The sequence below is a fragment of the Peromyscus leucopus genome, chromosome 1 (genome assembly GCF_004664715.2).
Source record: "Peromyscus leucopus breed LL Stock chromosome 1, UCI_PerLeu_2.1, whole genome shotgun sequence".
Lineage (NCBI taxonomy): Eukaryota > Metazoa > Chordata > Mammalia > Rodentia > Cricetidae > Peromyscus > Peromyscus leucopus.
In genome coordinates, this window is record NC_051063.1 from 127,562,025 (window position 1) to 127,583,794 (window position 21,770).

The window sequence follows — 21,770 nt, forward strand, 5'->3', positions numbered from 1 at the left end:
GTCTGTCCCCACCCCGCTGTCTGTCTGTCCCCACCCCAGTCTGTCCCCACCCCACTGTCTCCACCCCACTCTTTGTTGCCTCCCCCACCCACCTCCAACACCCACCATCTCAAGAAAAGCTCTTGGGTGTGGTCAAAAGGGACCATTTTTTTTTTTTTCACTGTGCAGAAAATGTCACCCAATGGGAAGGATGGTGGCAGGTGTGGGGGAGGGACAGCTGTAGTCACTTATGGGCCATGTTGGTCTTAGGGTTCCAGAGGTAGACCTTGGTGGTAGGTGGCTGATCTTCAAGGACCATGACAGTGCTGGTGTCTGAAGCTCCTCCTCCTGAGGCAGCCACTGTCCTGGCCTCATCCCTGCTTTTGGTGGGGCTTCCTCCAGGCCTTGCATCTCTTAGTTCCTCAGAGAAGAGCCCAGAGAGACAGACTTCTCCTTGCGGCCCTATAGCTTCAACTGGACATGCTGCTATTGCTGGGGGCTGAAGGGGATAGAGGGTGATATGGAGGCCAAAGAGAGCTACACCCTGGAGGTGAAAAGTGCTGGTAAAGCTGCCGGAGTCAGGTTTGAGAGTGAGGCTGCAGAATCTGGATGCAAGATGAAAAGACTAAACCTGGTCCAGAGCAGGAAATGGGTCGGGATCACGAAACTGCAGATTACGAAACTGCAGATTAGAGCCAGGACCAGACAGGTCAACAACAGGGCATTCAGGCAGTGAAGGCTACATCAACAGTGTGGGGCTTGGTCCTGGACGCACACAGCAGATAGGTTTGTATGAAGCCATACTATCACAGTAGTAGGCGTCTATCACTTTATGGGGTCCATGTGAGGGAGGTACAGGCTTTCCTCCATCTCGAGTGTCTGATAAGTCCTTGGGCCTGGTTTACATGATACAGTTGGAATATGTCCACTTGCCCTCACAGTTCTAATTCTCCCCCATTTTACTTACAGGGTGGCTCTCTTTCTATCCCCAGGGTAAGCTGGGTAAGTTAACAGTCTTTGCTTAATAGGGGTGCCTTCCAGTGGTGCTTTTTCTGGGCCTACCCAGCAGCAGAACAGGAGTAAAAAAAAGCCTCTTGTAAAACAGTCTCCTAGGGCAATGTACAGTCTGAGGAAAACTGTATTATACAATATGGAGTACCTTAGCCTGACCTCAGCAGCCTGAAAGTCCTTCCTCATCAGGAATTTATCTAATGAACAGAGAGCATAAGCAAGAACAGCTGCCATACACTGCTGGGGTGGCAGGTGCTGTGTAAATGCAAATGTTTATAAAGGTTCAAAGACCTCAGCTGGTGCTCTGGTGAGTTTACCTTCAGCTCACTAGTCCACTCCTATGCTCTGGAGTGCTTTCCATTTTTTATATTTTTTTAATTTCATTTTGTATGGGGTGGAAGTGCACATGTATGGAAATCATAAGACAGCTTATGGGACTCGGTTCTCTCCTTCTATCATAAGAGTCCAGAGGACAGGATCCAAGTGGCAGCAAGCAGCTTTATTCAGTGAGCCGTGTGTGGCCCACTTTCCCTTTCTTCTGAATCTGTTTGAGGGGTCTAGCCCAGCTACATGTACTGTACCCTTGACCAAGAACCCCAGTCCTCACTAGCGAGGGCCCACCTAACCCTAAGTTTTGGATGCACATGGAACAGTGAGGAGAAACAACCCTGGCCATCAAATGGGTGGCAGATGTCACATTCCCACTTTACCTTTTCAAAGAAACCAGAGGTTCTCAACATATGGGTCGCGAACCCCATCGGATTTTTACATTCCCAACTAGCAAAATCACAGTTACGAAGTAGCAACTAAGTAATTTTATGGTTGGGGGCCACCACAACATGAGGAGCTGAATTAATGGGTTGCAGCATTAGGAAGGCTGGGAACCACTGTAATAAACAGACTCTATTTCTGTTTTCAGCCTGTGACCCTGGTCTAATCACAACCGTGTATTTGGATGGCTGGCACTGAGAACCCAATTTGGATCATCTGGAGGAGAAACTGAAGCTCGGCGCATGAATATACAAGTCACGGCGCTCGACAACGATGGGAACCATACACCGAACTGGAAAACTGGTTTGCCCTCAAAATACATCAGAATTTAAAGCATTAATCAAGGCTATCCAAGAGACCCTTATTAAAATACAATGATTAATAACAAATAATGACAAAAGCTCTGAGGACACTCTAATTTCCCATCGTGCAAGCGGAAGGAGCACCTATGCTCACCACACAGGGACTAACTGCACCCAGCAACCCAGACCGCTGCAAGTCGGTGAGCACCTAGCCGCTACGCACCAGCCCTAGGCACGGCACCGCGGCTGCAGGAAGTCTCGCAGAAACAGTCTCCACTTCTCGGGTGCTCAGTGCCGCGCGAGCCGGAACTCTCGCGAGAACAGTCGCCCCTCCGCCAAGACTCCTGATAGGCAGCGGGTGGCTATGGCCCGGCCTAAGCCGTCCGGGAGCCGGATGGACAGACAGCTGGAGCGTGATGTGTGTGAGCTCGTGCGGCGGGTTACTGGCCTGCAGGACGAGGCGGATCCCAACTTCCAACTGGCCTTGGACTTCGCCTGGTCCAACTTCAGGTGTGGGATCGCGGCTGCGAGCTAAAGCCGGGCAACCGAGCGGCCGGGCAGGAAGGCGGGAGGGTCCCGGTCGGGGGTGCGGTCTCCTGGAAACCGCCCGCTGCTGCTGCTGTGCCTTGGTTTCCCCTAAGTGCCCTTGCAAGAAACATGCTGTTAAAACTGAGTTGTAAGTCCTTGAGCGTAGGCCTCATCTTAGCAGCGGCACATGCCAGCACTTCTGCCCCTAACGCAGTACTTTGCACATCAGAAGTGGTTTTTTGTTTGTTTTTGCAATTGCTGGGGAAATGAATTTTTAGAGCGAAATAGTCTCACCAACTCCCCTCTTCTTGTTCAGGCCACTTGCAGACTTCCCTGATTCTGTGTCCTCCTTTTGCATAATAAACAAACTCAGGTTCTACTACTGATCAACACATAGCATGCCTAGTAAATAGGTTTGTCAAAGTTTGTGATTAGCACAGACATGAATGAGTAGCTACCTAGTTTGTGAGGATACAGAACTCTCAGGTTCATGGAAAGCATGCCAAGAGTCCAAAATGACAAGTGCAATTCTAATTATAATCTATATATTAAAAAAAAAAGCAATGATTCAAATAAGTCATGTAACTCAAAAACTGATTGTGTCCTTAGTAATTTTTCTTGTAATATTTCTAGTGGCAGGAGGCAGGTGAAAATCGTTTTAGAGTTGGGAGAGACATAAGGTGTTGCATAGTATAGCAACAGTAGCAAAAGCATATCTATGACTTTGTCACCAGGAGAAACAGTGCTTTTCACATTGTATTACAGTCGCTCCAAGTTATTTCCAAATATTTGTTATTACATTGATCACAGTCTTTGGTCCCACGCTGAAGTTTAGGTTTTCTTGTTGTTTATGTGTATGAGTGATTGGGCTCCATATACATATGTGTGCCATGTGTGTGCTATGTATGTGTGCCATGTGTATGCTATGTATGTGTGCCATGCATGCCATGTGTGTGTGCCATGTGTGTGCTATGTATGTGTGCCGTGTGTGTGCTATGTATGTGTGCCATGTATGTGTGCTATATGTGTGCCATGTATGTGTGCCGTGTGTGCCATGTATGTGTGCCGTGTGTGCCATGTATGTGTGCCGTGTGTGCTGTGTATGTGTGCCGTGTGTGCTATGTATGTGTGCCATGTCTGTGTGCTATATGTGTGTGCTCTGTGTGTGTGCTATGTATGTGTGCCATGTATGTGCCTGGTGCCCGAGGAGACCAGAAGAAGGTAGCTGATCCCCTGGAACTGGAATAATAGACAGTTGTGGGTGCTGTGAATGGAACCCGGGTCTTGTGGAAGAATGGCAAGGGCTATTAACCTCTGAACCATCTCTCCAGACCCTTACTGAAGCTTTTTAAATAATTTAATAATTGTACTTGAATATGTTTGCTTGTTTTGTATTTCATGTTGTACATTTAGCAAAATTACTCAGAGGATGAGTATTAAGACTTCACTGGGTTGTGCAGTGGGAAGGAGCTTGGACCTGCCTAGGCTCAGTGTGCTGGGCTCTGCTGACTCCCCATGGGAGACCTCAATTTGGGGGATGTGGGGATGCGGGGTGGCTTGGGAAAGAGGGCTGGGGGTGGGGGAGCGAGGAGAGGGGAATCTGTGGATAGTATGTGGAGTGAGTAGAAAATTTCTTAATAAAGAAAAAATTCGAAGAAAAAAAAAACGACTTCACTGGGCTTCTCTCTTATATTAAAAAGACAAAGAAAAGCCAGGCATTATGATGCATGCCTGTAATTGCAGCACTTAGGTGGCACAGGCAGGACGATTGCTGTGAGTTGAAGGCTATCCTTAGCCTGGTAGTGAGTTCTGAGCCACATAGCAAGACCTATCAACAACCCTAGGAAAATACGTTATGTTGACTGTGGGAGCTGCAGGAGGGTTGTAAGGATATCAGCCACATACAAGGATATAGAGAGCTGTGGCTCAAGTATACTTAGCTATGTGACAGTACTGGCCTTAAAAACTGCATTTTATCTTCACTAGATTTCATCGTTTCTTGGATGTCAACAGTCACAAAATAGAAAAAACAATAGAAGGGTATGTATAGATTCTTTTTATCTATACATATTCATTACTGTGTTTTCATCAAGATCTTTTGCTATCTGTTGATTATTTTTTTTTTAATATTTTAGGATTTATGAAAAATTCACCATTCATTCTGATCTCAGCAAAGCGGCTAGTTGGAAGAGATTAACTAAGGAGTTTCTCAATGCACCATTTCCCAGCGCAGAGAAAGTAAAGGTAAGCCTACGGTTGTGAGCTCTTTACAGTGTAATTACTATCCATTTGTTATCTCCTGTGAACGTTCCCCTGGCGGGAACAGGACCTCCTTGAGAACAAGTTAACTGTTGTTGCCTGGGGTTTGCTATGACAGAAGCAGCGTGCTCTTGTTTGCTGCTGTGTCTCACTTGGAATTGACTATGGTTATAAAAATCAGCGGTTGGTATAAATTACAGCAGTGACTGGTTTACCTTAGACCATTCAAATAGCAACTGCTTTCTAGATCCCAAATGTCAGGGCCCCCAAGGCCACCCTGAGGGGCAATGATTGCTGCAAGAACTCCTAGAATGTAGAAGTCTCGTATTTTCATTCTTAATGTTTATTACCATTAACAAATACAGAGTACAGTCAGGAAAGAGGGTGGAGGGGAATAGAGCAGAAACTAGGCGCGTGTGGGATTGGCTGTACCCTTAAGTTTGTGAGTAAGTATGCTCTGTAAGGTTCACACAGGGACAGAACTAATGATGTACTTCCCACAATGTTAAGTGACTCTTGGGTGGTGAAATTGAGATTACGTCATTTCTTTGCTAGAATGAAGATTGTGTGCGCGAGCACATTTGTGCTCTCTGTTTTTGGTGGTGGCTGTGTTTAGTAGGTCTTTTGAGAATTTCATTCGGTGAGTTTTGACCATGTTCACCCCCACCCCAAACCCTCCCAGTTTTATCCCTCCTTCCCTACCCACCCAATTTTGTATCCTTTTTTATTCTAACCCATCAAGTCTGATTTGTGTTGCCTGTGTAGTCGTGGATGTGTGGCCTTCCACTGGAACGTGGTCCACCCACTAGTGGCTGCACCCTTAGAGAAAACAGCTCACCCTCCCAGAGCTGTCAGCTGCCAGTCGCTCTTTGGCGAGGGGTCCCCTCTCCTTGCTGAGATTTGGTCTGATTGGCACTTATACAGGGGTGGTGGATACTGTAAAATCCATTATGAGTTCATATGTGCTGCTGCTGCCCTGTTGTGGCCAGAGAACATTTTCTGCCTCAAAAACCACATGATCTAGTATACCATTCTTAGTCCTATGCCCAAAGGATTTATATCCTACTATGGAGGTTCCTGTTCAGCCATGTTCACTGTTGCTCTCACAATAGCCAGGAGATGAAAACAGCCTAGAAGTTCGTCAGCTGACAAGTGGCTGAGGCACATGTAGTGCATGTGTACCATGGAATATTATTCAGCTCTTAAGAAAAGTGGAATTAGGACTGGGAACAGTCATTCTTGGGGAGTTCACCAAGACCCAGCACGGGGAAGATGACATGCTTCCTCTCATTTGTGGGTGTTAGCTTTAGATCTTCACCTGTTGTGCTAGTGCACAGGAGGAGAGCACAGGGGGTTGCAGGTTCAAGGCCATCTATACACCAAGACCCTGCCTAAAACAGAACAAAACCACCCAGATCGATTACTCCATGTTCGATTTTGGTATATTGTGTCTTTAAAGAAATTGATCGTGGTAAGTAATTTTTGGACATAATGTTTTGAATTATGAACATAGTACTCCTTTATTTGGAGTATCTATGAGATCGGTACTCAGGACTCTTCTTTCATTTCTAACTTTTGTGTCTTTTTTTCTTGTAATTAGTATGATTAGACATTTATCTTTATTGCTAATCTTTTCAAAGAGCAATTTATTGATTTCTGTCTGTTCTGTTTCTTACTTTGGATTTAATTTCCTTTCTTATTAGTTTTCTTTGTGAAAGTTAATGATTTTGAGGCCCTTTTTTTTTTGGTTTTTCAAGACAGGGTTTCACTGTGTAGCTCTGGCTGTCCTGGAACTCGAATTGTAGACCAGGCTGGCCTCAAACTCACAGAGAATCGCCTGCCTCAGACTGCAGAGTGCTAGGATTAAAGGCATGCCCCACCACTGCCCGGCTTATTTTTCTAATTTAAGTTAGTATTTAGTAGTATAATTTCCATCTAAGCACTTGATTTTGTTACAACACACAAATTTCTTGAGTTATAGTTCATCTCATTTTATTGGTTTAAATTTCAAATTTTACCCATCTGTTTTTTAAAATTACATTGCTCCATTTCCAAATATTGTAGAATTGTCTCCCTGTCTTAGCGATAATTATGTCTAGTTTGTGTCTACTTCCAAGTGACTGTCACTTGCATGGGTAGTCTGAGTGCTTCAGAACACGATTCCCAGTCTTCATTCATCCTCAGTGCATCCCTGTCATTCTTGTCACTGAACATACTGCTGCTGTTACAGTTTTGAAGACAGGCTTATGACTGGATCAGCAGTGACTTTGGGAAATAGCAGAATGTCTGTTGCCTTTACTTTCCCTGTCTGGTGTTCTGTGTCCTATGCAAGTTCAAGCCCCTGGCCTGCATCACTTCCTTCTCTGTTCAGCACCATTCCCTGATGGGCTATCCTGCTCTCTCTGTCTTTTCCACATGCTGCATCTGGGACCCAGTACTGCGTACCTGTGGACCTGAGCTTAGGACTCCAGACTCTTTGGCAGGGCACTGGTCATCAGGTCCCTAGTGCCTGTGAGACTGACTGCATTTACTGAACTCCCAGATTCCTAAAGGAAAGCCCTTAATTGTTCACAGAAACCATATAGAAAAATAGGACATGATTCTAAACATGAACTTGCCTATTATTGACCAGACAAAGCATTCTAGGAACTGTCAACTAGAAGTTGGCTGCAAGCTGTCCGTGCAGACAAACCCTCTGGGGGGATGTTCAGAGCTTTAGCTACTTGGGTCTCCTTAGCTAACTGTTTCCTGCATGGCTAACATTGCAGTTTTGTCATCCGTGCTGTGAACAAGGAAAGACGCAGAAATTTGGGTCATAGAGAGGCTAACATACACCACCCTGACTTACCTTTAATCACACAAGGCAGAGGCAGGCAGATCTCTGTGAGTTCGAGGCCAGCCAGAGCTGTTACACAGAGAAACCCTGTTGTGGAAAACTGAAAAGAAATACAGAACCAGACTTCATATGACTTAGATTTCTTATATGTAAACATTTAAACCATGAAGAACGTTTAAAGTTAAGAATTGATGTTATGAGAACTCGTATAAGTCTTTCTTTACTTGGTCTATTTCAGAAGTACCCACCAACCAGTCTTCACTTTTTGTTTTAAAGACAGATGCACATTACTCCATACTCTCGCTCCTCCTGTGTCTGTCTGATTCTCCTTCCAACAGCAGCTATGTGGAAACACCAAGAGATAAAGAAGTGGGTATGTTATCAGATAAAAATTTATTAAGTGTCTCTTTTTTTTTTTTTAAGATTTATTTATTTATTATGTGTACAGTGTCGTCTGCATGTATGCTTGCAGGCCAGAAGAGGGCACCAGATCTCATTACAGATGGTTGTGAGCCACCATGTGGTTGCTGGGATTTGAACTCAGGACCTCTGGAAGAACAGCCAGTGCTCTTAACCACTGAACCATATCTCCAGCCCTTTTTTTTTTTTTTTAAAGACAGGGTTTCATGCACCCCAAGCTGGCTTCAAACTCACTGTGTAGGCCAGGATGACCTTGAATTTCCTTAAGTTCAAGGATTGCAGGTGTGTGCTGCTATGCCCAGCTAATGCAGTATTAAAGAGCCAGGCTGTGGCTTCCTGCATACTAGGCAAACTTCAGCTACCTCCCAGGCCCAAGTATCTCAGTGTTTTTTTAACTTAGTTCCTTGAAATCATGTGGATTTCTTTTCCTGTAGTTTTATGAGGCTTGGAATTTTGTTTTGTTTTGTTTTGTTTTTCTCCCAGATATTTATGATAAAGCTGATGAGGTTCCTTTGTTATATTTTAGAAAAGAAAGATGATTTTGACTGGGGGAAATACTTGATGGAAGGTGAAGAAATTGGCCTTGGTCCAAATATCGATACACCGGTAAGTGCCTGTGGTTTCGCCAAATAAGTACATGCCCACATGGCAGCAATAGTGTTAGTGTGTCCTTCTGCCACAGAACATGCTGTTTAGACAGGAATTCTCTTCACTAGGCCAGTGTGTCTGGCTTCTCAGGTAACGGGGCGTACTGCCAAACCTGAACACCGGAGTTAGAGGAAAAGAATCAACTCCTGTGAGTTGTCCTCTGACTGCACATGTGAGCCACGGGTAAGCCTGCTCACTCGTGTGTGTGTGTGTGTGTGTGTGTGTGTGTGTGAATACATGCTGTCTCTAAATAAAATGTAACAAAATAGTATTTTAAAGAAGTGAATTGTGGAAGATTTATTAAGATTCTGAGCCAAATCAATGTATGTCAATACAATTTACATATTAAATAATACTGTAGTAGAACTGTGTGGTGGTGTTTTAAGCAGAGGAAAAAGGCAAATTATTCAGGTTATAACACCCCTCCCATAGAATAAATTTTTTTAAATAGGTCAGTGCAATAAATGTACTCAGTGACTAATCGAGTCAAGGAAATTAAAAAATAAGACTTACTCTCATAGTTACTGTCTCAGAGAAATAATGCATGTTGGATTCTTTTGGAATTCAGAAATGTTTCTTGCTACTTTCATTAACAGAAAATTGGATTCACATATCCACCTCAGATTATTCTGTTCCCATTTTGGAAACTTTCAAAAGAGAAGGTTTCATTTGGCATTTGCTTCTCTATAGAAATGTTCTTTGTTTTTAAGCCTGAGTCACTCTAATTGTTACAGCCTCAAGAGTAAGGTCTTTTTTCTCCTTAAATCAGAACTGGTCTGAAGACAGTGATGATGAAGACGCACAGCAGCCCTTAAGCAGAGAGGATTCTGGGATACAGGTAGACAGGACCCCGCTAGAAGAACAAGACCACAACAGAACAGGGGGGCCTCAAGTCGGCTGGGAAGGTAGTATACATGGCTGAGTGCTGGTGTTTTCTCACAGGTCTCAAATGACAGGTTTAAGATTGATGGCATTGATGAGAGTATTGGTAAGCCCTGACATTCTTACCAAATCTTAAACTGTCTTAAGTGTGTGCCTAAGAAGCAACACTATAGCTTTATCCCTTATATCACATCAAATAAGAAAAGCAGCACTGTAAAACTTAAAATGTAGGGTTTTTTCTAATATTTTTATAATTATTTTATGTGGAGGCGGTGTGTTTGTATGTGTCACTGTTTATATTAGCTGTGTGCAATATGTGCCCACTGGTCTCTCAAGACAGCCTCTCACCACTGAGCATCTCCAGACAGTAGTTTTTTTAGTTCTATACTGTTATTTTTTTTTTTTTTTTTTTTTTTTTTTTTTTTTTTTGTAAAGAGGTATGGAGAGTTTTTTTTTTACTTGATTGCTTATCTTTTCATCAGTGAGCAACTATGAATTGGTAGAAATTTTAGGAAACTCTGGAAGATTATAAACTCTTTATCTACTTTTATTTCTGACTCCCAGTTTTATTTCCTCTTTCCTATCAGTGAGTTATAAACACTTGTTCCAATATATTTGCTATCTATATGTCTGTCATTATTTCTGCACTTTGAAACATTATGTTGGCTGGTGTGTTAAATTACATAACTAGAAATATGTGTAAATTGTTTCCTTATCTTTCCTTAGAACGCTCTCTCCTAAGACCTGCTCATATTGGTATGGGAATGTCTCTTCCTCTGTTCTTAAACTGTTACTGAAAGTGTAAAGTATTGAATTAGGTCTACTCTTCTGACTGGGAATTGTCTGCGTTGGCACTAATCTGACTCATGTACTTGTTGACTTTGTAGTGTATTTCTTGGTAATTGCCATCGTTTACTTGTTCCCCTGGAGTTTGGGTTGTTTCTAGACAGGGTCCCTTGGTAATAGGAGCCATCCTCCTCCCTCTGCCTCCTGAGTGCTGGATTATAGAAGAGTGCCATCATGCTCATTGGAGTTTCCTACCTGTTGCCCTCTCCCACAGTTCTTTGTTGATGTCAGTTCTTAGGCTTTAGACATTTTGCAAATAGCTTTTACTCTTCTGACTCAGAGAAAAAGGAATCTGTGTTCTTTATTATTATTATTATTATTATTATTATTATTTATTATTATTTCAATCAAACCTGTGAACTTGAGCCACTGAAGAAGTGGCTGAGCATTTAAAAGAGCTTGCAGCTCTTCCAGAGGACCTGAGTTCCAAGTACCCGGTGAGCTGCTCACAACCACCTGTAATTCAGCTCCACAGGATCCAGCACCCTCTTCTAGCTTCTCTAGGTATCGCACACACACACACATGCACATACACATTCACATATAGACACAAACATACACACCTATAAATAAAAATTTAAAACCTTAAAAAAATGTTTTCAGATGGTCAGTGTTTGGTCTTGAGATTTTTGCTTAAAACCAACTTTTCCCTGTATTTTTGTGTCTGTTTTATTATTGTTGCATTTGGGTTGGGTTTTTTTGGTTTTCTTTTATTTTTTGAGATTATAATATAATCACATAATTTCCCCCTTCCCTTTCCTCTCTCCAAACTCTCCCAAATTCCCCCTCCTTGTTCTCTTTTAAATTCATGGCTTTTGTTGTTGTTGTTACGTATATAAATATAACCTACTCAGTCTGTATAATGTGACTTGTACATCTGTTTTCAGGACTGACCATTTAGTGTTGATGACCAATTGGTTTGTTCTTGCTGGGGAAGACCACCCTCCCCAGCTCTCATCATTCCTTAATTGCTTATAGTTCTGTGTGTGCGGTTGAGGCCTCATGAGCTTTCTTGACTCTGCATTAGCATGTTTGTTGGTGTTGTCCTTGCTCAGGTCATGTTTAGGCAGACACGTTGGTGACACTTTATGAGTACATTTTCTGACATTCCTAAGAGACACAATCTCAAAGCAAACCCCATGTTTCTCTACGGTCTTCCTGCTTCCTCTTCTGCAATGATCTCTGAGCCTTAGGTACAGGAGTCTTGTAGATACGTCAGTTGGTATTGGACTCCACAAAGCTGCCCTTTGGTTGGCTACGGTTTTCTGTAGTGGTTTCCCTCTGTTGCAAAGAGAGGTTTCCTCGATGAGGTGAGGACCACACTCACCTGCCTCGACCCTGGAGAGGATCACATTTGAATCATTAGATGTCTCCAAGGTCTATATGACATGAAATTAAAGGATCCAGTCTGTTTTTCTACCATCTCATGAGACAGTTTTCCCAGCAGCATCATTGCTTGGTGATTTTTATCTTGATTGTCCATCAGGTTTTCTTTTGTACTTTATTACAGATCTTCTGTCTGTTATTTTAGTGTTCATCTACCCAGGGACAGACTTTCTGTTTTCGTGGCTTTGTGGTGTTCTGTCTTAATACATAGAATACATATCCCATCCTTTGCTGCTTTTCCAAATTGCCTTAGCTCTTTCTGAACCTATACTCTTTGTGGACATGTAGAGGCAGTGTGACAAATAAATCCAACAGGATTTTTTATTAGGGTTTTAGCTTAAATTTGTCAGTTTAACTTGAGGAGCTGACAGTACCTCCATTTTTTTCTAATTATATTATATTAGACTTCAGAAAATTTAACTATTTGTTTGGAAGTAAACAGAGAGCCTTGTGAATGCGAGGTAAATGCTCTACCATTGAGATATATCCTAGTCCTCTGAAGTTGTGTGGGGAGGTTTTGTTTGTTTGTTTATTGGTAATGTTCTTTTTTAAATTTTCAAGTATTCATCTAGTGTGTGCTACAGTTTTTATTGTCCTGAATCTTGAGCAGTTGATTTTGCTCTGTTCAGGTTGGGATAGGAGGACACTGATTTCTGCAGTTTGTCTATGTTGTGCATTCTTGGTGAATCTTCATCTTAAATACCATAGTCTGTTGATTTCTTTTTTTTTTTTTAATGTAAGTGATAAGTATTAATCTGCAGACATTCACAGTTTTATCCCCTCCTTCTAATTATTAAACCTTGTATCTTTGTGACAACTTGACTAAGTCTAGGTCAGCCTCTCATTTACAGGCCAGGCAGTGGCCAGGGGAGGGCCCTCATGGACAGGATTCATCCCAAGGGAGCTACTTTCAGTCATAAGGAGATGAAAGGACCGAGTACACTATGAATACTGATACACATTCCACTTCTAGCAGATGAGCCAGATAGCCGGAGTTGGCTGGAACAGCATGTAGTCCATCAGTACTGGACAACCAGGCGCTGCCGGATCCCACACAGTGTGCATTTGCACTCCAATTTAGCTGCTGTCTGGTAAGCTAAACTTTTCATTTAATATAATGATGCACTGGCTTTGATTTGTGATTTAAATCAAGTCCGGCCTTGAATTGTGAACTTGATAGTTTTAAACAATTGTAAACAAGCGTGCACATACATTGTGCTGAGGATTGGATCGATGGCCTTAAACACGACAGCACTGTTTCACTGAGCTAAGCCCTACCTCCCTATAGCAATTTCTAACTAATATCCAGTACCATGAAATTACTAACGGGACTGTTTTTATTTTCAGTGTAAGTGGACTGGTGTATACTAGCTTACATCTAATCTCCATTTTAGTGCACTTGCTATAAAAACACACAAATTTTGCCGGGCGATAGTGGCGCACGCCTTTAATCCAAGCACTCGGGAGGCAGAGCCAGGCGGATCTTTGTGAGTTCGATGGGCTACCAAGTAGTTCCAGGAAAGGCACAAAGCTACACAGAGAAACCCTGTCTCGAAAAAAAAAAAAAAAAAAAAAAAAAACACAAATTTTTAAAAAAGCATTGCATAGTTTTAAGTGCTTGATTGATAAACAATTGTAATTACTCTGAACATACTTCACTAAAAAGATTTCAGGGAATGTGGAAAATTAATATGGAGTACACGTAAGACATTTACTGTGTTTATTTGTTGATTGCTGAGTATAAAATTGCATATATTCATTAATGTTACTTTTGGTGTTTGCTCTTTAATAGGGACCAGCACCTGTACAGCAGTGATCCGCTGTATGTTCCAGATGACAGGGTGGTGGTTACTGAGACACAGGTTATTCGGGAAACCCTATGGTAAGATGCATTAGCCTGGGAGATTTTTATTATTGAGAAGTAAAATAATATTGTTTAATTTTTAAGAAACAACCAAGAATTTCCACTTGCAGGCTAGAAACAGGCCTTAAAGATGAAGTTCACTGTGAAGGATTGTGTGATTTTGATATATTCTTTCTTTTTTTTTTTTTTTAAGATTTATTTATTATGTGTACAGTGTTCTGTCTGCATATACACCTGCAGGTCAGAAAAGGGTACCAGATCTCTTTATGGATGGTTGTGAGCCACATGTGTTGCTGGAATTGAACTCAGGACTCTGAAGAACAGCCAGTGCTCTTAACCTCTGAGCCATCTCTCCAGCCCCGATATATTCTTTCTTATTATAAATCATTTGGGATTGAGTTAGACCATTTTTTTTGAATATCTGAATTCAAAACAAAGCTTGCTGCTGACTGCTTTCATTTGAAGTGTGTCTGTGAGGGTTGTCTGTGCTAGTACCCCAACACTGCAGGTCTAAAGCAGCCTATGATGAGCCCCTGGGCCCAGGTGATCCTACCATGAACTGTGCTACTAATATTCTGTCAGCATTCTGACAGTTATAGACATGCAGTGGTCTCTTTGTGTCTTCAGGATTGTAGCAGGGTGTGTGTGTGTGTGTGTGTGTGTGTGTGTGTGTGTGTGTGAGAGAGAGAGAGAGAGAGAGAGAGAGAGAGAGAGAGAGAGAGAGGGAGAGACAGTTGAACTCTGTTTGTTATTTGTTGAGACAGGGTTTCTCTGTGTTGTGGAACTCTGTAGACCAGTCTGGCCTCGAACTCACAGAAATCCTCCTGCCTCCACCTCCTGAGTGCTGAGATTAAAGGTGTACACTACCACTGCCCAACTAACTGTTGAACTTCTAGAATGATGCTGAAATATCTTGTCTTAACTTAATCCCATGAAGTTTGATAATCTTCCCATTTTCTTATCATCAGCCTATTTTGTTTCCCAGTTCTGGGTGTTCAAAATAAATTTCTCACCTGTACTTTAATGACTGTTTTAGTAAACTTCAAATATATTGATCTTTTTTTATTTCATTTTCAGGTTACTTTCAGGGGTAAAAAAGCTGTTTATATTTCAGTTGATAGATGGGAAGGTCACTGTGAGAAACAATATTATTGTAACTCATTTGACACAAGTAAGTATGTGTGTTTATTGTCACTTAAAAATTAAATTTAAAATTAAGCAGTAGTCTTTTAAATGTTGGTGATATAACTTTAGAACATTGTATAGTATCAGATTTATTGAATATAGTAAAAACTCTAAAAAGCAAAATTAAGTTGTACATCATTACAAAGCTTAGCCAGTTCTTAAGTATTATTTGTGACATTTAAGTTTCATTTTATTCTCTATTTTTCTTTTTTCTGTACTGAGAAAGCTTTATACTGTAATGATTTTTTCCAATACTTTATGTGTATTTTTAAAGGGTATAAGCTATAATTGACATTCACTGTATCTTTTGAATATGAACTAAAACTCATCATTATATTACTTTGTCATGTACCAGTTTAAAACAGTCATAGAAACAGTCTTTTACAATGAAGGAGAAATTAATTTGAACATTTGTGGAAGACAAACTATACATAATTACACTTCTGTTGTAGAGCTGTTTACGATCTGTGCTTGAACAAATAGCAGCATATGGCCAGGTTGTGTTTCGGCTCCAGGAGTTCATTGATGAAGTCATGGGGCACAGCTCTGAAAGCCTATCACCTGGAAATGGTTCTGTACCTAAGAAGCCACCTGAAGCCCCCTTTAGAACCTACCAGGCTTTCATGTGGGCCCTCTACAAGTATTTCATTAACTTCAAAGAGGAACTTACAGAGATTGAGAAGTGCATCATCAGTAGTGGTAGGTAACTTTTTTAATTCATAAGCTACCTAAGTTATTTTGAATAGTATTAAAATTATTCATTTTTGACAAAAGGTGTAAAATTTTTTTGTAAATAAGTAATTCTTATGGATATATCCATTTTAAAAGTGATTTTCAGGCTTGGGAGATAGCTCAGCAGATAAATGTGTTTGCTACCAAGCTTTATAACCTGACCTGAGTCCAATCTGTAGGACCTGCATGATAGAGGAGAAAACCAGTTCCTACATGCTATGCTCTACCTCCACGTTTGTCCTGTGGCACACACACGTCTACCTACTACCCCTACCACCACCCAAACCCGCATGCACACACACACAAATAAATGAGTGTAACAGAAAAGTTGAATAACTTTCAAGCTCCCTTAAATTTACATTTTTAAGCCATTTCTCTGTGAAAATTCAAGAACTACAGAACAACATCCAGTGAACACTTTATTGCTCCAGTTCCCTCCCACGACAGACAGCTTCTTGTACCTCCTTTAGAGGATGCTATGTATGCATGTGAGAGCCCCTTCATCTCCTTTACAAAAACTGTTGTTAATGCCATAGTCCGGTTCTCAACGGTGGACATTTGATTATTGCCACTCTGCTATTCCAGGATAGCTGCAATGATTCCCACTTACACATTGCAGTAGTTACACACATGCAGACTGGAATTCATAGACCAGAGAGTATATATATGATGACATAATGTGACTTTTGCTAGATTGTCCTGTATTCTCTACAATTATCTCTACAATTAAATATAGATAAATTTATGTTTTGTCAGCAGGATCTTGTTATATGTTACTAAATTTTTGTTCTTTACCAAATGAGAGGTATAAAATGGTCAACTAGTATGTGGTTTTTGTTTTTCCACCTTTAATTTTCTATTTGTGTGTGTGTGTGTGTGTGTGTGTGTGTGTGTGTGCGCGTGTGTGCGTGCGTGCATTTTTAAGCTAGGGACAGAGTTGCACAAAGAGCTCCTTCCTGTGTTCCCTTGTTTCTCTCAGTGGTGAATTTCCCATAATTATAGTGTAGAGTCAGCTCAGAAACTGACCTGTCACAGCAGCACATTAGCCAGGCTGCAGGCCCAGCCTTATGGGAGGCATAGTGTCTTTGTGATGGGCTGTTTTGCCACATGTGTAAGTACTGTACAACCACTTTCACGTTCACGGTAAGGAGCTGTGCCACTACCGTTCAGGAATGTGGTTGGTTGGGGAACTTGGCTGAGCCGCCCCTTTTCAGCTTCTGCCACTCACGGAACTGGTGGCTTGTGTAGGGGAGTTTGCTTTACACTGTGTAGCTTTAGCTTTAGTGTATGCTCTTTTAAGTGAAGTGGAGTACCTTTCTGTTACATTAAAGCCATTGTCTTTTCCTTTCTGGAATCTGTCAGTTCCCTTATATATGATTTTTGTCTGAATTTTCTTTTTCTCCTTGGCTTATGGGAGCTCCTTCCTTAAGGAAGATAGACGATTAAAGATAGAATATTAAAATTGATATTAAACCCACCACCTGCCATCTGGCTATGCGATTCCGCATGTCAAAGAAATAGCATTATTAGCATAAGTATTATGCTGGTTCTTCCCTGCTGTTCAGTTTGATTTGTTGGTACTCACAGATACCACAGATAACACTTGCAATAGTGGTGAACAAGTTGGCCCCTCGACTGGCTCAGCTCAAGGTCCTGCACAAAGTGTTCAGTACTGGAGTAGCAGAGGTCCCACCTGACACTCGGAATGTCGTCCGGGCATCTCACCTGCTTAACACCCTGTACAAGGCCATCCTTGAATATGACAACGTTGGAGAAGCCTCTGAGCAAACTGTATGTTGTATTTTTGCCTTATCTAAAGTGACGATGAAAGGGTAGTGGATAGCCTGTCACAATTCCTTGTTAAATGAGGTTTCAGTCATGGTATACCAGACGGTTCAAAGTTTCACGGTTATTTTCCAAATTCATGGCTGTCGTATTAGTTTTATTACCAAAAGAAGCAGAAGGGTGAAACAAGAAGTGAAAATACCTGCTTGGCTTATATAGATACTTATAATAAACCTTTTTACATAAAACACAGCCAGGAATGGTGGTGTACACCTTTAAGCCCAGCACTCAGGAGACAGGTGCAGGCAGATCTTTAGGTTGAAGGCCAGCCTGGTCTGCATAGCAAATTACAGGCCATCAAGAGCTACATAGCGAGACTCTTTCTAAAAAAAAGACAAGAAAGAGGTCACAAGTCTGTGACACGAAGTGTCTAAAGTAGTCATATAGTGTGAGGGACTTACAGGGGCTGGTGGGGGTTTTCAGTGTAAATGTATTTAACGTACTGACCTTATAGGGCTGGTGGGCTCAGTGTAAATGTATTTAACGTACTGACCTTACATAGTAACGTGGCTAAGATGGCGTTGCAGGCGGGAGGCTGAGCAAGAGGATTGAGTTTGAGGTGGTACTGGGCTGCATGGCCAGGCCCTGTCAAAAACTAGAAGCCGGGTGTGGTGCCACACACCTTTGACAGGTGGATCTCTGAGTTCGAGGCCAGCCTGGTCTACAAAGTGAGTTCTAGAACAGCCAGAGCTGTTAGACAGAGAAACCCTGTCTCAAAAGAATAAAAGTGTCGAGCCTCAGGCTCTCTCCATAGCCCTGTCAGTCCTGCAGTCCACACTGCAACTGAGGCTGTACCGTCACCTGTGGTCTCTCCTTGCTTCACGTGGTGCAGGCCTCTGCCACTCTCCATGACCTCTCCATGCCTTTAACCAGTACACATGAGAGACTCTGACACACTGCCAAGTCCGACTGTCACCATTCAACGCCACCTTGGCCCCTCTGGACCACAGCTTCTGTGTTCTCACCCTGAGGAAATGCTCCCTGAAGAGTTTGCCTCAAAGATGCTGGTCTCCGGTTAATTATAGCTGATTCTTCAGCACCAGCTGACCAGAAACCACACATTCTTAATTTGCATACATCATGTGAATGTTTTCAGTAGAGTCTTAGAGGGACTCTGCGACTTCCCACTGAATCTTCACAAGTCAAATCATCATCTGCATTCTCTCAGCATCTTTGTTTGTTTGTTTATTTGTTTGTTTCGAGACAGGGTTTCTTTATATAGCTGTGGGTGTCCTGGAACTCACACTGTAGACCAGGCAGCCTCGAACTCACAAAGATCCGCCTACCTCTCCCTCCCAAGTGCTGAGATTAAAGGTGTGTACCACTACCTCAGGCTTCTCTAGCATTCTTGTCTGCCAAGCTCCTACACATAACACTAAGCTCTAAGTACTCAGTGGCTTTTTCATTCCAAAGTTCCAAAGTCCTTTCACAGTCTTCCCCAAACAGCATAGTCAGGTCTCCCATACAAATAGCCTACTCTCTGGATCCAGTTTCTGTCCAAAATTGCTTTCTCTTGCTGTGATAAACACCCTGACAAAGGCCACTTGGGAAGGAAAGAGTGTATTTGGCTTATACATCCATGTTAAATATGGTGCGTTATCCAGGGCGGCCAGGGCAGAAACTCAAGGCAGGAGCAGCACAGGTAGGAGGCTTGGAGGAATGCTGCTCACTGGCTTGCTTCTCGTGGCTTGCTCAGCTTGTTTTTTTAATACAACACCAGGACCAGGGCCACCTGCCTAAGAATGGCACTGCCGTCAAGATCAAGATGTAGTTTATCAATCAAGATCAAGAAACTGCCCCACAGACTCGCCTACAGATCTGTCTAATGGAAGAGTTTCCTCAGTTGAGGTTCCCTCTTCCCAGATGACCCTAGCTTGTTTCAAGTTGACAAAAAAAATAAATCAGCACAGAGGGTTCTCCTATGAAAGAGCAACTTTATATTTATCCCATAGTTAAATGGACTTTTAAATAAGAATCTTAAAGTATATGTTTTGAGAATTTCAACTTCTCTGTTTCAAAAAGTATACAAATACAGTCACTTTAAAGTCATTTTGAAATGTTTAATCTTAGCCTAGTGCGAGGAGCTCTGAAGACTAACTAGGCAAGGTCTCACCCTTAGGTCTCCCTCCTGTTCTCTCTCTGGGTGGAAACAGTGCGGCCCTACCTCCAAACTGTAGATGAATGGATCGTGCATGGGCACCTGTGGGATGGTGCGAGGGAGTTCATCATACAGAGGTGAGGCTTTGCTTTGAGTCCAGGGGATGCTGGGTGATGGCATTTATTTGATCAAAACTGAATAAATACTTTGTTAGGTTCACAGGGAACTGAGAGGGTAGGTTGGTGATGGGCATTAATTACTGCTACCATAGCACCGGCATGTTCTACTGCATCTTTATAAAGGTGTCAGGTCCCAACCAATGGAAAGCATCTTTGAGTTTTATGGCAGTTCACATCTTTTCATAGCAGTTGATATTTTTGAATAGTTTTGAAATGTATACTGCTTCCTGTGAGATGAACTTAAATGATATCATGTTACAGACTATTTCCATTGTAAGTTATCAATAAGATATGACAATAATATAGGGTTTTAAGGTACATATTTGTTTGAGACATTTATCTCTTAAAATAAGCTATATATTGTCTTAACATAATAATTAATTAAATATTAAGTTTATTTACTTAAAGTAAATAAAGAAAAATCTTAATCCATTTATAACAATTTCCCTTTAGTCAATTTCTGAACTCATAAGCTACAATGAAAAATTACTTGTAATGTTTCTAAAAGGAACTAAATAGTCATACTCTGTTTAATTCCAATTAAGGAAAGTATTTCACTTAAATTTTAATTAAATTGAGAGTATTTATTTTTGTACATTAAACTGAATGAGGTTAGATGAAGACTACTCCATTTTGTCTGAAGATCATGATGTTACTGCTAGACTACCTAGACTAAGACAAAGTATGCTATTTTGTTAAAGGAACATAAATTAGCCTTAAAAGTCTTTGACTCTCCATAGGAACAAAAATGTTCCAGTAAATCACAGAGACTTCTGGTATGCAACCTACACTTTGTACAGCGTGTCGGAGAAGACAGAAAATGAAGACAAAATGAGTGACAATGCCAGTGCCAGTTCTGGCAGTGACCAGGGTCCCTCCAGCAGACAGCACACCATGGTGTCCTTCCTCAAGCCTGTCCTGAAGCAGATCATAATGGCCGGCAAGTCAATGCAGCTGCTGAAGAACCTGAACTGTGCAGAGGGCTCTGCGTGTCAGGCAGCAGCCAGAGGTAACCCCGTCCTTTCTGTGAATGTCAGCTTTGGCTTGGCTTAACTGTTTCATTCACCTTTGTCATTCCCAAACACAGTAGTGACCGAAGCTGTTCATGTCCGTGGAAATTATCGCCATGGTTTTTGGTTGGTTTATTTAGTTTTTTGAGACAGGGTCTCTCTGCATAGTCCTTGCTGTCCTAGGACTCACTCTACAGACCAGGCTAGTCTTGCACTCAAAGATCCTCTTGCCTCTGCTTCCCAAGTGCTGGGATTAAAGGTGTTTACTTTCACACTCAGTTATCACCCTGGTTCTTTAAGTAATATTTTTTCTTTTAAAATGTCATACATTTGTACAATATATTTTAATCATATTCACCTCTGACTCTTCCCTGTCCAACTCTTCCTAGGCTTCCCCCAACACATCTACCTCCCAGCTCTGTGTCCTGATAGTGTTATGTTTTTATAACCTACTAAATCCGATTAGCTCTGCTCATAGGCATATGGGTATGGGCGTCCTAACACTGGCCACCCCCCACCCAAAGAAGTTACTCTCCCTCAGTAGCCATTGGCCTACTGTAGCTCACTGACTTGGAGTGTGGCCTCAGGAGCCTCTCCCTCAGTTTTTCTGGCTTGGTTTTGTGCAGGTAACCACTGCTTCTGTGAGTTGATAGGTACAGTGGCCATGACCATGTCCATAAGGCAGCATTTCACATCATCCGCATCTTCTAGCTCTTACATTCTCTCTACCCACTCTTCTGGATGTTCTCTGAGCATGGGGCGGGAGGTGAGATTGATACAGATTCCCATCAGTGGCTGAGTACTCGTCACTTACTCTCATCACTTTGAATAGGTAAGAGTTCCAACTACAAGAAAAAGAATCTTATTTGAACAAGGTTGAGAGCAAGATACATCTATGGTGTTGTGGTTATTTTTTGTCAGCTTAACACAAGCTAGAGGCATTTGAGAAGTGGGGCTCTAAATTGAGAAAATGCGTTCATATGATTGCG

At 41.9% G+C, this 21,770-nt stretch overlaps 1 protein-coding gene across 2 annotated transcripts in view; it reads left to right on the top strand.

Moving 5' to 3' along the window:
- The first annotated feature begins 2,382 nt into the window (after positions 1–2,382).
- Positions 2,383–21,770, top strand: part of Tubgcp5 (tubulin gamma complex associated protein 5) — a 37,077-nt gene continuing 17,689 nt past the window's right edge. Inside the window, exons 1-14 of one of the 2 annotated variants that reach the window (XM_028892592.2) lie at positions 2,383–2,573; positions 4,578–4,631; positions 4,727–4,835; positions 7,963–8,059; positions 8,633–8,712; positions 9,524–9,659; positions 12,842–12,959; positions 13,661–13,750; positions 14,810–14,903; positions 15,370–15,620; positions 16,766–16,769; positions 17,246–17,440; positions 19,614–19,729; positions 20,512–20,780. In XM_028892592.2, coding sequence (XP_028748425.1) covers positions 2,428–2,573; positions 4,578–4,631; positions 4,727–4,835; positions 7,963–8,059; positions 8,633–8,712; positions 9,524–9,659; positions 12,842–12,959; positions 13,661–13,750; positions 14,810–14,903; positions 15,370–15,620; positions 16,766–16,769; positions 17,246–17,440; positions 19,614–19,729; positions 20,512–20,780 — 1,759 coding nt within the window. In that variant the 5' untranslated portion in view covers positions 2,383–2,427. The remainder of the gene's footprint in view (positions 2,574–4,577; positions 4,632–4,726; positions 4,836–7,962; positions 8,060–8,632; positions 8,713–9,523; positions 9,660–12,841; positions 12,960–13,660; positions 13,751–14,809; positions 14,904–15,369; positions 15,621–16,765; positions 16,770–17,245; positions 17,441–19,613; positions 19,730–20,511; positions 20,781–21,770) is intronic. The other variant, XM_028892593.2, reaches the window with a different exon arrangement.